Source organism: Schistocerca americana, chromosome 5 (genome assembly GCF_021461395.2).
Source record: "Schistocerca americana isolate TAMUIC-IGC-003095 chromosome 5, iqSchAmer2.1, whole genome shotgun sequence".
NCBI classification, from domain to species: Eukaryota; Metazoa; Arthropoda; class Insecta; order Orthoptera; family Acrididae; genus Schistocerca; species Schistocerca americana.
The window spans coordinates 388948836-388964396 of record NC_060123.1 but is presented as its reverse complement, the minus strand read 5'-3'; the positions used below and the strand labels follow the sequence as shown (position 1 = coordinate 388964396).

Below are 15561 nucleotides of genomic sequence, written 5' to 3'. Positions count from 1 at the left end.
CTCTCTGTGTAGCCTTTCATAGTATTTGTTTGTGTCTTTCAGTGCTAGAGCTCTATCAAAATGAATGTGGTGGTCTCCTGTCTGCAAAGCATGTTCCACAACAGCTGATGTGTCAGTCTGCCCCTCTTCTGCAATTGCCCTAATTCTCTTCTAGTCTTTTTTTGACCATTCTTTTGGTAGTACCCACATACACCTCCCTGCAACTAGATCGAATCCCATAAATTCCTGCTTTTTCCAGCTTTTGCAAGCATCCTTGACCAATTTTATGTTATTTTGTCTGTTTTAAGCAGGTTTATAGATTATTGCGATGTTCCGTTTTTTCAAGATTTTTCCTCTTCAGTCAGTAACGTCCTTAATGAGAGGCACTTGTGTATTGCTATGATTTCTGTCTGGTGGTCTTAATGCTAAGTTTACCTCAGCAGGTGAATAACCATTCTTGAGTAATGCACTAATTAGATGTTTAATTCTGTGACAAGCAGCTGTGAGTTGCAGATGTTCCTTGCTCTTCAACCAACGTTGCGGTGCTGCCTCACTTTTTTTGTGGGTGGTGGTTCGAATCTCGGTATAGGTTAATGGTCTGTGTGTGGGTTTTCAGTAAACTGAGTGGCTTGACCTAAGCTACCATCTCCTTGACAACTAGCACATCAAGAGAATTTAATATTGTTACCTACCTCCTGCTCCATGGTAAACTGGATCTTCGGATTAATTCTATCGAGATGCTTGTGAAAATGAGCTAGTTCCTCTCTGTCATGTCTCCCAAAACAAATATATCATCTGCGCACTGGAACCAAATATCCCTTGTTGTCCGTTTGCAATGCCAACTCCTCAAATTTTCCCATAGAGAAATTCGCTATAACTCTCTTAAGCCCCCCCCCCCTCCCCCCATAGCCATGTCGACCATTTGTTCATAGAACTCATTATTCCATTTGAAATATATAGTTGTGGGGCAAAATTTAAACAGTTCTGCTGCATCAGAAGGAAAAATCCAATTCAGCTGACTATGCTATTTAAATTACTAATAAAATGTGCCAAATTCATGATATATGAATCCAGATGGCCCACAAATGATTGTAATGTTGTTGTACAGAATTTAGCAATTGAATAGATGGGTGAACCAGTAACGCTCACATGTTCTTTGTGCACCTTTTCAACCCATAAAGTTTTGTTGGCAGTGCAAATGAATTGAACAGGACTTTTCTCAACACTCTATTTAAAAGGACTTTTTTTATCATCCACGTAACAGTCGTACGAACTTTGTCACTGGGGTCATCACTCAGTTTCCTATATGTCTGCAGATCCAGTAAGTCATTAATCTTAAAATGATAGTCATTCACATTCAAAACAACCATTGCATTTCTCTCGTCAGTGGGAGAATGATAATATTGTCATCCTCATTCAGGCTTTCTACAGCATTCCTCTCACCTCTAGTTAAATTACTTTTTGGAGGCATTGCACAAGCCTGTACTCTTACGGCTTCTATAAAGATTTGATCAGCTGTAACCATGCCCACACTACTAATGCCTGCTTCTAAACTGGCTATTATTTCTTCTGTGAGCACAGCTCGCAGACTAGTGTCAACATTTGCACCAGTGGTAAGTGCAGATCAACAGATAATGGCTGTCCTGATAAATTGTTAATTGTGCAGCAGGTGTCCAAATGGCGAATTGTCTGATTAGGTTGCAAATTATCAGATTCCTTCTTCTGTCTGACTGACACTGTCAATATACGCTTCCTAACAGTATCATGCAATAGTCTATTAATTATATCCGTCACCACTACATAATTTATTGCTGATAGTAAAATGGAGAGACATTAACTAACAGTCTGTGCTTGACAGGTCCCAGCAGGTCTGTTGAATCTGCTCTTTTCATAAAGCCTCTTCCGTTTGCCTCTTCGTTTGAAAATATGCTGCACCTTTGGTGAGCTGCATAGTCCTTTAATTCTCATAAGCTTCCGAATAACACTGACTGATGTGCAAAGAGACAGAATTGTGAGGCAAAACAAAGCTATACTCTCCTCTTCTGGAGACCTTCCATGTACTGCCCATTTCTTGACATTTCCTCCCTGTAAACTGTCATGGGCAGAAATGTCTCAATTAATAAAATGTTGCAGGCTATTATGCCATGGTGGAATGGATTTTACATTTAAACCCATTGTTTCATCCCCAGCTATGTAGAACATTTTCAAGGGGGATTGTAGCATCTTTGAGTGTCCGATTCACAACCTAGCTCACTAACGTCTGCAGCAAAATTCTGTTTATGGGTGCTTCCATGCTGTGGCATGACATCACGTGTTTTGAATACTCAAGCACAGTTGCCAGTTTTCAATTGCCTCCGTCCACTGTTGCTATCAACTGCTGGTGGAAGACTGGTACACATCTTCTTCAACATTGGGATCCAAATGTCATTCAGTTTCACACCCTTCTCCTTCCTACTGAAATTTGCAGACAAAAATTTGGTAAATTTTATCAGAAATGAAATCGCATAAGAGAAAAGCAGTGCACAATAGTCACAATTTTATTTGTAACTGTTTTGCGCTATTCACACATACTCTCCTATTGTATGATGAGAGAGTACTATGGAATATTGTGTCTATAAGATATGTCCAGTTAATGTGAACGGTCAACAGAATGCATTCACACTATACAATTTTTTTTCTATACAAATGAATTGAAGATGGTGATTTAATTTCACTGCAACGAGTTATCGTTGTGTGTTTTTATGTGATCTGGGCAAATAAGTTCTGTAACAACAACTGTGTTTAAAGGTTTGTTAGATGGACCAAGTAAAGTCTCTTCTAGGAGGTGCTGATAGGAGTGGCAGTTTGTTTCAGAAATACTATTCCCAGATCAATATATTCACCAGGAGTGATATAACTAAACATTAAAAATCTCTCCCACTCATTTGGCTTTTTATGGATCGATATTATAAATCCTTTACTGCATTCTTTTGATCACTGCGAAACCACCCCATACCATCACACCAGGTAATACGCCAGTATGGTGATGACGAATACATGCTTCCAATGTGCGTTCACCGCGATGTCGCCAAACACGGATGCGACCATCATGATGCAGTAAATGGAACCAGGATTCATCTGCAAAAATGACGTTTTACCATTCATGCACCCAGGTTCGTCATTGAGTACACCATCGCAGGCGCTCCTGTCTGTGATGCAGTGTCAAGGGTAACCGCAGCCCGAATCTACATTATATGATGGAATTTATTTTGTCACACTGCTGGCCATTAAAATTGCTACACCAAGAAGAAATGCAGATGATAAATGGGTATTCATTGGACAAATATATTATACTAGAACTGACATGTGATTACATTTTCACACAATTTGGGTGCATAGATACTGAGTAATCAGTGCCCAGAACAACCACCTCTGGCCATAATAATGGCCTTGATATGCCTGGGCATTGAATCAAACAGAGCTTGGATGGCGTGTACAGGTACAGCTGCCCATGCAGCTTCAACATGATACCACAGTTCATCCTCCTCAGGGGGCTCAGCATTTAGTTGCTGGGTATGGGCTTGGCGACCCCGGGGTCCCTGAGCTGGGGAGTGAAGCGCCACCAGTCCTCAATACTGTAAGCTCTGAGCATGCTTCATCGACCACCATAAGGCGCGACAGTGGAACGTTTTACGGTACAGAGCCTGGGGATCTTGGCTTAACTGCCTGGGTCGCGAGGATGGTATAAACCTCTATAAAGAAACCTCAATCTCAAGGTGTGCTGCGTGCCGAAGAGACGCATGGCTGTTGAGGTAGAACAGTTGCTAGCGGGCGACCTCTGGGGAACCTGCCCCCCCCCCCCCCCCCTCCCAGTTGTATTAGGCTTACTCATGCAAGCGAGGCTCTGCCTGGATAGACATTCCCCTAGCTGCTCGTGGGACCACCGTGAAACGAAATACGAATAGTGTGCAAGCACGAGTCTCTAAGAAAGGAAAGTTCAATGCTTTACAGTATGACCCCCAATCGTTCCCTTCCCTGTCCACACCAGGGGAGGAACGGCGGTCTAAATTACCCAGTGAGATGTATTCTCCTTGATTTCTAGTTTGCAGCCGAACAGATGGGGACTCATTTCTGACCACAAAGCCTCAGTTTTTTGTGGAAAATGGACAAATTCGAAGAATTTGAGGGCCTGTCTAAAATGAGGTCTGGAGCACTCCTTATACAGACAGCATCCTCAGCACAGTTTTGGGCATTGCTTGCTTGTGAGAAGCTCGGTGATGTTGCAGTGTCCATTACGCCTCATAAGAGCCTCAATATGGTTTAGGGACTTGTTTTTCATCATGACCTGTTGTTGCAGTCTGATGACAAGATTCGTGCAAATCTGCAACGTGGCGGTGTTCACTTTGTATGACGTGTCTTCATGGGACCTAAAGATAGCAGGGTTGCCACTGACGCCTTCATCTTGGCTTTTGAGGGAGACACCCTGCCCAAGAAGGTCAAGGTGATGATATATCGATGTGATGTTAAGCATTACATCCCTCCTCCCATGCGCTGCTTTAAGTGCTGGAGGTTTGGGCATATGTTATCAAGATGTGACGCCAACCCTACCTGTCAGGATTGTGGAAGTGCCTCCCACCCCAACGTCCCGTGTTCGCCACCCCCTGTTTGTGTCAACTGCGGACAGAAACATTCACCTTGCTCATCAGACTGCGTGGTTTATCAAAAAAGAATGGAAGATTATGGAGTATAAGACCTCGGACAGGCTCACTTACACAGAAGCTAAACGCAAGTACGACTGACTGTGCGCATTTCATCGACATTTGCTGCAGCAGCTTCGATGTCGCCGTCCCTGGCAACGAGCCCCCAAGTTCAGCCGCTTTTTGTGGGCCCTCCAGCCTGGCCGTCTATTCCTGCCCCTTCAGGTAGTTGGGGAACACCCTCTTCTGTTGCTCCCCCATTATCAACATTGGGAGTAACAACCCCTCCTTCTTTGGGGACTTCAGTCCCCACCTCTGCGCCGGAGAAGTGCCCGCCTCCTCCGGCTCCCCTCGCGCGGAAGGGATCGCTTGGTGCCCTCCCTTCCATGGTTACTGCCCCTCCAGATGTCAGCCAGTGGCTGAAAAAGCCACCACCTGAGGGTCGTAGGGCTTCCAGGTCTTCGTCGGTCTATGAGACTGGGTCGGAAAAGCCCACCCAGCGTGATAAACTGAAGGACAAACGGGACCCTACCAAAAAGAAGAAAAAGTAAAAGCAGAAGGACATAGACAGAAAAGGAGTTCACCACTGCACCTGAAGATGAGGTGGAGCATCTAGTGTCCCCTCAGGAGCTAGATGTTGCTCAACCCCCAGCTCCTATGGAAGTTGATCAGGCTACTTTGCAATCGGTGGCGACAAGTGCTTCTAAGGCGTAACCTATAACCCCCTCCCAGGTTCTTTCATGTCTTCACAGTCGGATACCATTATCCTTCAATGGAATTGTCGTAGTTTTTTCCACCATCTTGCTGAGTTGAAACAGCTTTTGTGCCGCTTCCCTGCCACTTGTCTGACCCTACAGGAAACCTGGTTTCCTGTTCGGCGCTATAAGAACCACGTAGAATACAACAGGGTGTCTGGCATTGTCTGTGTTTATGTTCTTCCCACTGTTCCTAGTGCCCCAGTGCCACTTCACACGGCTCTTGAGGCTGTGGCTGTTAGAATCCGGGCAGGAATGGAGCTTATCACCTGTTCCCTCTTGCTGACCTAGCTGCCTTGTTCGGCCAGCTCCCCCTGCCATTCCTGTGCACGCGTGTGCGTGTTTTGACAGTATTATGAAAATGGTGCATTTCTACTCACCATATTGTGGACATGAATTGCAAACAGGCACAACAAAAGACTTCTAAACAAGTAAGCTTTCAACCGAAAGAACAACTTCTGAATTGACCAGCATAGACATACACATTCATGCAACTCCAGTGTGTAGAAAGATTATTGATTCCATGTTAATAAATACTTCTTATAGTGTTATGCTTGGTTTCCAAAGGCAGGAAATTCGATTAATACACCAAACCTCTCAAAGGTGGGAAAAATTAGGCCAGCTCTGGAACCAGTGAGATGCAGATGCTCTGCGTTTTGTAATAACAATTTAGTTCACTGCTGCTGTGTCAGAACACTCATTATTTTTTACAGATGCCTGAACCAAGATGGGTCATATCAATGGGAAGCTGTGCAAATGGTGGAGGTTACTATCACTATTCATATTCTGTTGTAAGGGGATGTGACAGAATTATCCCAGTGGACATTTATGTGCCAGGTAAACATCCAATATGAGCAAGAATAAATACTATTTTCTCTCTCTCTCTCTCTCTGTGTGTGTGTGTGTGTGTGTGTGTGTGTGTGCACTGTAGAAAACTGACATAACAAAGGTAAATGTAAATGTAGATGTAGGCAGTAATTGTCTGTTATGTGTACTTGCCAGCTGGTTGTCTGGATCAGTGTCCTAAGATGGGTCAATGTAGATACGTGGTGGAGAGGCACTGCTGTGTTTATGTATGCCATAGAGACAGTGAATGAAGTTGCATGATTTGTTGCATCATGTGGGCTGTCCAACAGGCCTAGAAGGAACAGTCTACCAATTGCAACCATGTAATGCAGTTGTTGTAAAAAGATCCTGACAGGGACCAGAAGTGAGTGCTGGGCCTTGTCAATCACAGTTGGTTTTGAACTTTACAGGAATTGCTGCTGTCAATGAATGTAGGCTCATCTCAATCAGTTTCTGAGCAAACCTTGCAAAGGAAACTGTCCTCACAAAAAGCCATTGCTTCCAGGGCACATAGAGCTACAACTCTTCTATGTTCCAAACAACACAGTAACTGATGGGAATCATGTAGTGTCAGATGAGTCAAAATTTTGTTTCTTTTCCAATGATGCACTTTGTCGACTGCACCAACAGCTGTATGGTATGCATAACCTGCAGTGTCTGGTGGGTGTAGTTCAGGCCAGAGATGGTTCTGTGATGTTTTGGGGGTGTTTTTCCATACTATAAATTGGGTCCAGTCATTCAGATTACTGAGGATATGAACCACAATCTTTATTTCTACATTCTCGGTGAGCAAGTGTTGCTCTTTCTTCTATATCTTCATGATGAGTAGGCTGTGGACTCGCACATCTTCCAAGATAACAGGTGTGTTCACAGGGCTGCACAAGCAATGTTTGACGAACACTCAGGCACTCTTATCACAACTTGACTGCCTCACAAAATCACCCACTCTTAGTTGCCTAGAAAATAATTGAGTATTTGGAACAGTAGGTGAAAAACAACAATCAAACTCCTCACTCTTTGGTGTCTCATGAGCGTCTAATCGTAAAGTGGTTTAAACTGGAAGTGGATTACGTGACAAAACTTGTAGATTCTCTATCTCACTGAATTGAGGTGTTATTAAAGCTAGAAGTGGTGTTACACAGTATGTGTGTGATGCTTTCTGGGGATGACTAACTTTTTTGGCCAGAGTATTTATGACAAGTCTTTCTTTATATTAAGCTGAGAAATGCTATAGTACTGTAAAAATGATTCGTGGGTAAATAAATTTTATTACTTTAATTCGCCTTGTCCAAAATAAACTGTAGCACTCCTTAACTTGAGAATCATTATCCCTCTGATAATTTTGCCAAGATAAGGATAATTTTAAAATACATTTACATATGTGGTTGTGATTAACTAAAATGTTAAATTGTCCATAAGAAAGAGTTGTCGTTTACATCTGTACTCCACAAGCCACTTTGTGGTTTATGAGTGCTCTTTGTATCACTGTCACCACCCCAAGCCCCCACCAGACTCCCTCTTCTGTTCCGGTCACAAATTGTCTTTGGGATGAACGTTTTTTGGTAAGCCTTCATGTGAAATCAGATCTCATCTTACCTTCATGGTTGTTTCATGTGATATACGTGGAGGAAGTGATATATTGGTTGACTCTTGTATGAACATTTGCTCTCTGAATTTTAAGAGTAAACTACACTGTGAAACTTCCTGGCAGATTAAAACTTTGTGCCGGACCAAGACTCGAACTCGGGACCTTTGCCTTTCGCAGGCAAGTGCTCTACCAACTGAGCTACCCAAGTACGACTCACGCCCCGTCTTCAAAGCTTTACTTCCCCCAGTACTCGTTCTCCTACCTTCCAAACTTTACAGAAGCTCTCCTGCGAATGAGGTACTGGCAGAAGTAAAGTTGTGAGGACGGGGTATGAGTCGTGCTTGGGTAGCTGAGTTGATAGAGCACTTGCCCGCGAAAGGCAAAGGTCCCGAGTTCGAGTCTCGGTCTGGCACACAGTTTTAATCTGCCAGGAGGTTTCATATCAGCTCACACTCTGCTGCAGAGTGAAAATCTCATTCTGGAAACAACATTGTGATGCACAACGCCTCTCTTGTAGTGCGTGTTACTGGAGCTTCATGAGCATCTCCTTGAAGCTTTCACACTTACTAAATGAAACTGTGATGCAATGCAAGCCATCTTTTTGAATCTATTGTGCTTCGTCTAGCAATCATACGTTGTGAAAACCAAACTATGACTGAACAAGGATTTTTGTAAGCTATCTCCTTCATGGATGGATTACATTCATGATGATTTTCCCAATGAATCTGTCTGGCACCTGCCATCCCTGTGACTAATTTTATGTGGCTGTTCAACTTTTATCACTCGTTATGCATACTCAGACATTTAATGGCTGTGACTATATTTGTATGTTGAGAGTCAACTGCCAATACCTACACGAAATGTTAATCTTCTGCAGGTCTTCCTGCATTGCACTATAATTATCGAAAATTTGCAACTTCTTTCTACATTACAGCATTATCAGAAAAAGCCTCTTGGAACCTCAGATGTTATCACTAGGTCACTTAAATGCACTGATCGATGTGAAAAACACAGCACGTAATAAATTCTGTGTAATTATGTATTTAATCAAGCTGTAGCGCATTATCCTTTGTTTTGAGATGGTGTATGTTATTGGGTTAGGGAAAAAACAATGAAATGTTGATTGTTTATTCCAGTTGCCTTAAGTGTGTTTCCCTGTGCAAATTGATTTTTTTTTTCCACTCTTCTAACACTTATTGTTGTATCTTTGGAAGGGAACAGTATATCATGTGTGTTCATAAGATCTTTCTCTGATTATCATAATCAGCTGTCTCGAGGGCATGTGGTGTTAATCCCTGAAGATGATGCAAAAGCTGTTGCTTTACTGGAGGATGGATGGAGCATGCATTATATTACAAAAATGTTAGAACTACACATTCCATGATTTCCAAAACTGTAAGAAGGTATAGGCAGACTGGAAACTATGCAAGGAAACCAGGATAAAGCCTGAGAAGAGCCACATCACCAATAAATGCCCACTTCTTACAACTTAAGTCTCTACGATTATCACACTTCCTGCAAGTACAAAATTGATTCCGCCAAGTTCAAGGGGGTCAATGTTAGTGAAAGAACTGTTTGAAGAAGATTTGAAGGAGCCAACATTCCCACCAGAAGACCTGCTACAGGCCAAGAATTCTCCAGAGAGCATTGCACAACTAAATAGTGTTTCATAAGGAAATATTGTGGCTGGAGAGTACAGCAATGGAAGCAAGTGTTGTTCACAGAGTCATGATTTGACCTGGAATCACCTGACGCTAAAGAACAGAGGTGGTCTGCTGAAAGGCATTCCCTAACATGTTTCATCCTGGATGCCTTTCAAAGTCGTTCTGTGATGATGTGGACAGGAATCAGTATGAGTGCAAGGATAGATTTGGTCTTCATGGACCATGGGGGCGACACAGCATATTAGTATGTGAAGGAAATCCTTTTGGGGCATGTTGTGGCTTTTGCTCCATTTATTGGTGATAACTTTTCACTAATGCATGACAGTGCACACCCACATGTTATGAGAATTGTGTTAAGAGTTTTTGGATAAAGTGAAGTTTATACATGGCATGCTCGAAGACCTGATTTGAATCTTATTGATTTTGTAGGGGACCGGCCAGAGAGAAGGATCTGTCATAGACTCTACATGACTTATGGGTGGCTCTCCTGAAAGAATGGGAGGTGATTCTTAAAGAGGCTTCGCAGCATTAATCAGGAGCGTGTCTGAAATGTTGGATGCCGTGTTTGGTGAAAGAGGAAAAATACAAAGAGAGGTCTGAGAACTGATGTGTAGAAAAGCAAAACAGAAGTGCATTACCTTCATGAGCATCCTCAAAATTTGCTTGAAGCATAAATCCACTTATGTTATTTCTGCGTCTCTTGCTTAATTTGTCTATAATAGGTTTCTTGTCATTAGGCACCTAAATTGGTATGTTACAAAATAGTTTATAGTAAACTATTGATTAGTGTCGTATGAGAATGCAGGCTTTCTCGGCGAATCTCGATGATAAAATCTTCTTGGGTTGACAGCGGAGTCAATGTGTTGTTTTCCAACAACGTTTCAGCAAATTTCTTACTTGCCATCTTCAGGTGAAGTGTTTAGTTCATGTCTCTTCCAGATCTTTATAGCCGCTGGACCACAGGCTTCTTTTGTCAGAGGTGGATACTTCTCAGATGTTCAGAGATGCGTTGTGTTATGCAACACTGTGTCTGTCCGATATATTGTTTCCCACATTCACAGGAAATAACTGTACACACCCGGTGTTCTTTGACCCAAGTTGTCCCTCATTGAGCCGAGCATATTTCTGATTTTTGCTGGAAGATGGAAGATCGTTTTTGTCTTGTTCTTTTCCAGTATCCTGGCAATCTTGACAATGGGCGGCCCTGCGTACGGGACGAATGCCAGACCTTTGTTGTTCTCTTCTTCCTGAAGGTCCTTCTCTTTCTTCTTCTTGCCCATCTTGAGAGCGCGTCTAATGTGCGTTTCGGTGTATCCACTCTTCTGGAAGGTTGTCTTCAGGTGCTGAATCTCAGTAGATAAACTGTCCTTGTCGCATATGTCATGAGCTCTGCGGACAAGAGTAGTGAGCACGGATTTCCGTTGTGCTGGGTGATGGCAGCTGTTGGCATTGACGTACAGGTCTGTGTGTGTTTTCTTTCGGTAGATGGTAGACTGAGCTACCGAAACAGGCCGCACTGAGACGAGATGCCAGGACCCGATGCCTGCTGCTCCCCCACTCACCCACGCGCCGCTGCGCCAATTCCGCTCGTGCCTCATTGACCCACCCGGCTCCGAGGATGCAGAGAAGCCTGTGGTCCAATGGCTATAAAGATCAGGATGAGACACGAACTCAACACTTCGCCTGAAGAAGGCAAGTAAGAAACTTGCTTAAACGTTACTGGAAAACAACACATTGACTCGGCTGTCAATCTGAGGAGATTTTATCATTGAGATTCGCCGAGAAATCCTGCATTGTCATATAACGCACCTCTACAGGGAGGACATATATTGCAGTATCAAATCATTGCAAGACTTCGGATCAAGAAGGTGTTCTTGCAATGCTGTCGGGACAAGCACGTACTACTGCAGTTCACACACCTGTGACATCCTAGCCATATGGCAACCAAACGCATCCTCCAACGTGCCAGCTCGGCACTGGTGAGGGAGCGCATACGCATCACACAGTTTGAACTCGACAAAATTGGACTCGCACGCCACCTGAAACTGGCGTCGACACTCTCACCTTTCACATGGGAGTGGGCGATCACGAAACAACAAAACGAGTTCCAACGACTACCAGGTGCACAACGGCAGGAGCCTGACACCGAGGATTCGAGGACCATTGTCAACTTGACCAGCAAGGAGCTGGATGAGGTGACAACACCCGTGCTATCCAAAGGATTAAACTTTGCACCGGTTCCGAGCACTTTACCAAAACTAGAGATCATCAGCAGCGTCGAACAGGCCATACGCGGGTTGCCGTCTGAAGAGGTGAGAAAGGAAACCTGCAGAATCCTAGACAAAGCGAGAATGCTGAAATCCAACATCTCAGTGGCGGAACGCAGCCTCAGAGAAGATGAGGATACTGTCATTCTACCAGCAGACAGAGGGAATGTGTTGGTGCTGCTAAGAGCGGCTGACTAGTGGGACAAGATTAATTTGCTGCTGCAGGACCAGGCCTACAAACAAGTGGAGAAGGACCCTACAACAGCTGTGACTAGAAAGACCATCAGTCTTCTCAACAACTCAGGTCTGAACCAGGACCTGATAAAAAGGCTTTACCTCAGAGCTCCGGTTCCACCACGGTTATACGGCCTCTCCAAGATACACAAGAGGGAGGTACCACTACGCCCGATGGTAGACACAATCAATTCTCTATAGCCAAACACCTGATGCAACTACTTAAGCCTCTTGGGGGTAAATGTCCTCACCACATCAAGAATTCCATGGAGTTTGTTAAGACACTCAAGGAGTGGCGTCTTGACAAAAATGATGATATGGTCGGTTTTGACATTACATCCCTCTTCACGACGGTACCGTTAGAGGACTCCTTGAAGCTATTGGTGAATCATTTCAACGAAGACACAGTGGAATTATTCCGCCATGCACTCACGACCACGTTCCAGTGTGGGCGCAAGTTTTACCAACAGATGGATGGAGTTGTTATGGGATCCTCACTGGCACCATGCGTCGCTAATCTGTACATGGAATACTTCGAGGATATCACCTTGGAAACAGCACACCTTAAACTCAAGGTCTTTTATCGTACATTGATGATACTTTCGCGGAGTGGACGCACGGCGAAGACACTCTAATGGAATTTCTCAACCATCTGAACAGCATAGATGAGAACATCAAGTTCACAATAGAATTGGAAGAGAATGGTTGTTGTCTACCCTTCCTCGATATCCTAATAAAGAAGAAAACAGATGGAGCACTGGGTCTACCGAAAGAAAACACACACAGACCTGTACCTCAACGCCAACAGCTGCCATCACCCAGCACAATGGAAATCCATGCTCACTGCTCTTGTCTGCAGAGCTCATGACATATGCGACAAGGACAGTTTATCTACAAAGATTCACCACCTGAAGAAAACCTTCCAGAAGAATGGATACACCAAAGTGCAGATTAGACATGCTCTCAAGATGGGCAAGGAGGAGGAGGACCTTCAGGAAGAAGAGAACAACAAAGGTCTGGCATTCGTCCCGTACGCAGGGCCGCCCATGGTCAAGATTGCCAGGATACTGGAGAAGAAAAAGATAAAAACCATCTTCCATCCTCCAGCAAAAATCAGAAATATGCTGGGCTCAATGAAGGACAACTTGGGTCTAAGAACACTGGGTGTCTGCAGTATTTCCTGCGAATGTCGGAAACAATATATTGGACAGACACAGTGTTGCACAACACAACGCATCTCTTGCACCCGGACTGACCACAAGAAAACCACCCTTGGGGTGCAGGATTGGGAATAGGATTGGAGTAGGGTAGGAATGGACAGGGATATTCTGTAGGTAGGGTGTGTGGCAGAACATTACATTGGGGAATTTGGGTAGGAAATTCCTCATCTCAGGTAGAAGATGTGGTTGAACGTTTCAAGGCCACAGTATTACTGGAAGATCAGAAGAGTGCTCGTTTGCGGCTAGTGAACAGATTTATTGGCATCAGATGAGCAGATGGCTTGGGAGACTTGTTTGTAGATGAGCTGGTTAGGATATTGTTTGTCAGTAAAGGCTCTGCTAAGGTTATTGGTATATTTCAACAGTTCCTGCTTGATCTGGACTTACTGCGAGGACAACCTTTGCTCTTTCCTCCAAAACCTTGACGCCTACTCCCATATCCCCTTCACCTGATCCTTCTTAATTCATCGAGCCAACTTCCTAGATGAGGACATCCACCTCTCTCATGGCTCCGTAAGTATGTCTGTCCATATCAAGGTAGTAAAAACCACCAACAGTACCTGTTTGTCGACAGCTGTCACCCATTCCACATCAAAAAATCTCTTCCTTACAGCCTAGCCATCTGCGGATGTCATACCTGCATTGGAAAGCAGGAAATGTCATTTTTCCTCAATTTATTGAAGTATATGCAGTGGCAGTGTGTTGCCATTGCAATACATGTGTCTTTCCTTTTCCATCGGTGAAGCTGCTGTTCTGGCATCATCACAGCACCTGATATACACACACACACTTCTCTTCCATGATCTGTTTTGACGGAAAAGTCTATGTACATTTGGGAGAAGAATACTCAGGTACTCTACTCATAAACTTCGACAATGCACCACATTGGATAAAAGTGGTTGCATTCTACTTACTTAGAGTATGAATACAGTAAACATTCTTCACTGCAGTGAACAGTTGCTGTGGTACATCACATACCTACCTCTCATCGAAAGGAATGAGTGTTAGCCTGTTAATTTGCAGAAACATGTGTAAATAATATGACTGAAGTTTTTTTTGTTTCCCCCCCTGTAGAAACTTTACAATTACAATGTCTTTTGCCTCACTTGAACTACACGCGTGCGCCAGGCATTGGGGCATTTTTCAATTGTGACATGCCGGAGAGAGAGTACTAAAATACAACCCTCCTCCTGCACTTTAAATTTAATTGTATGAATGTGGTACCATAATTTCTAAGACTTTCCCGGTGATTTGTTATCATTTTGTAGAATCGGGTGTACTGCCAGTGGTCCACGTCTTCCCAACACGATATTTTGACATCATAACTCGGCGTCTTCATCAGGTGTTCCCTGAGGATGGTTGACGAGCTGACCTTGTCCCATATATATGCCTGGGCAGTGTGTGGCACTCTCTATGCCGTCTGCACCCATTGCGGCTCTTTTGAGGCAGTGGCCACCCCAAGGTTTTCCGTATTGGGTCCGCGGCTGATAGGCGCAATCCTAGCACTTTCATGGCTCTGTTGAAGTTCCTTGTGCTGTCCGTGTCCACGGTGAGTTTCTCTCGTGGCTGAGCCATTCTCCTGGCCTTTGAACCCGGTATGTGCCTGTGAGGTGCACTTCCTGCGGCATCCGGCTGCTGTTCGAGCTGCATGTTACGATGGTCATCCTCAAAGGAGCTTGCTGCTGCCTGGTATTGCGTATGTGGTTGTTTCGTTACTTACGCCCTTGGACATCTGTAGTTCATTCCTGGAGGAGGGAGCTTTCTTCCGTTGTTTCTATAGTAGTTCCAATTTGGTTTTGTCATAATCCATGATGTGCTAAAGGTCAAGCAATGTTCTGCTGTTGCAGATTTAGTTACCTGTTGTAGCCTGGTATGTCTCTGGTGTCGAAATAATTTCGACTGTTCCGGTAGTTTGACCGAAGTAAGACATCCCACATTCACATGGTATGTGGTAGACACCAGCTTTCCTTAACCCCAAATCATCCTTGACAGTTCCGAGGAGCATCCTTATCTTGCTATTGTGTTTCTTCAAGATTCTGCTGATCTTGGCAGATATAGGTCCAGCATACGGTAGAAAGGCTACTTTCCTGGTCTGGTCTCCTTTCTGCTTCTCTCCTGTTGCCTCAGGTTGTCTGGTGGGATGGAGTGCTTTGCGGATGTCCCTGGTGGAGTATCTGTTGTCTGCGAACACTCTTTGTAGATGCTCTAATTCCGCTGTCAGGCTGTGATTTGGCTCGGTTACGAGTTTTCCATGCTCTGTTGTGGGTGTTGGCAGCTGTCAGCCTATAAATATAAGTCAGTGTGTTGGTTTCCTGTACACACTGTGGCCTAA

The 15561-nt window shown here is 44.1% G+C and overlaps 1 protein-coding gene across 1 annotated transcript in view; it reads left to right on the top strand.

Moving 5' to 3' along the window:
* The window catches only part of LOC124615454 (NADH-quinone oxidoreductase subunit B 2-like), a 56133-nt gene that overhangs the window by 31560 nt on the left and 9012 nt on the right, over positions 1 to 15561 (top strand). The window contains exon 5 of the mRNA XM_047143355.1: positions 6124 to 6247. Within this exon, the coding sequence (XP_046999311.1) occupies positions 6124 to 6247 (124 nt within the window). The remainder of the gene's footprint in view (positions 1 to 6123; positions 6248 to 15561) is intronic.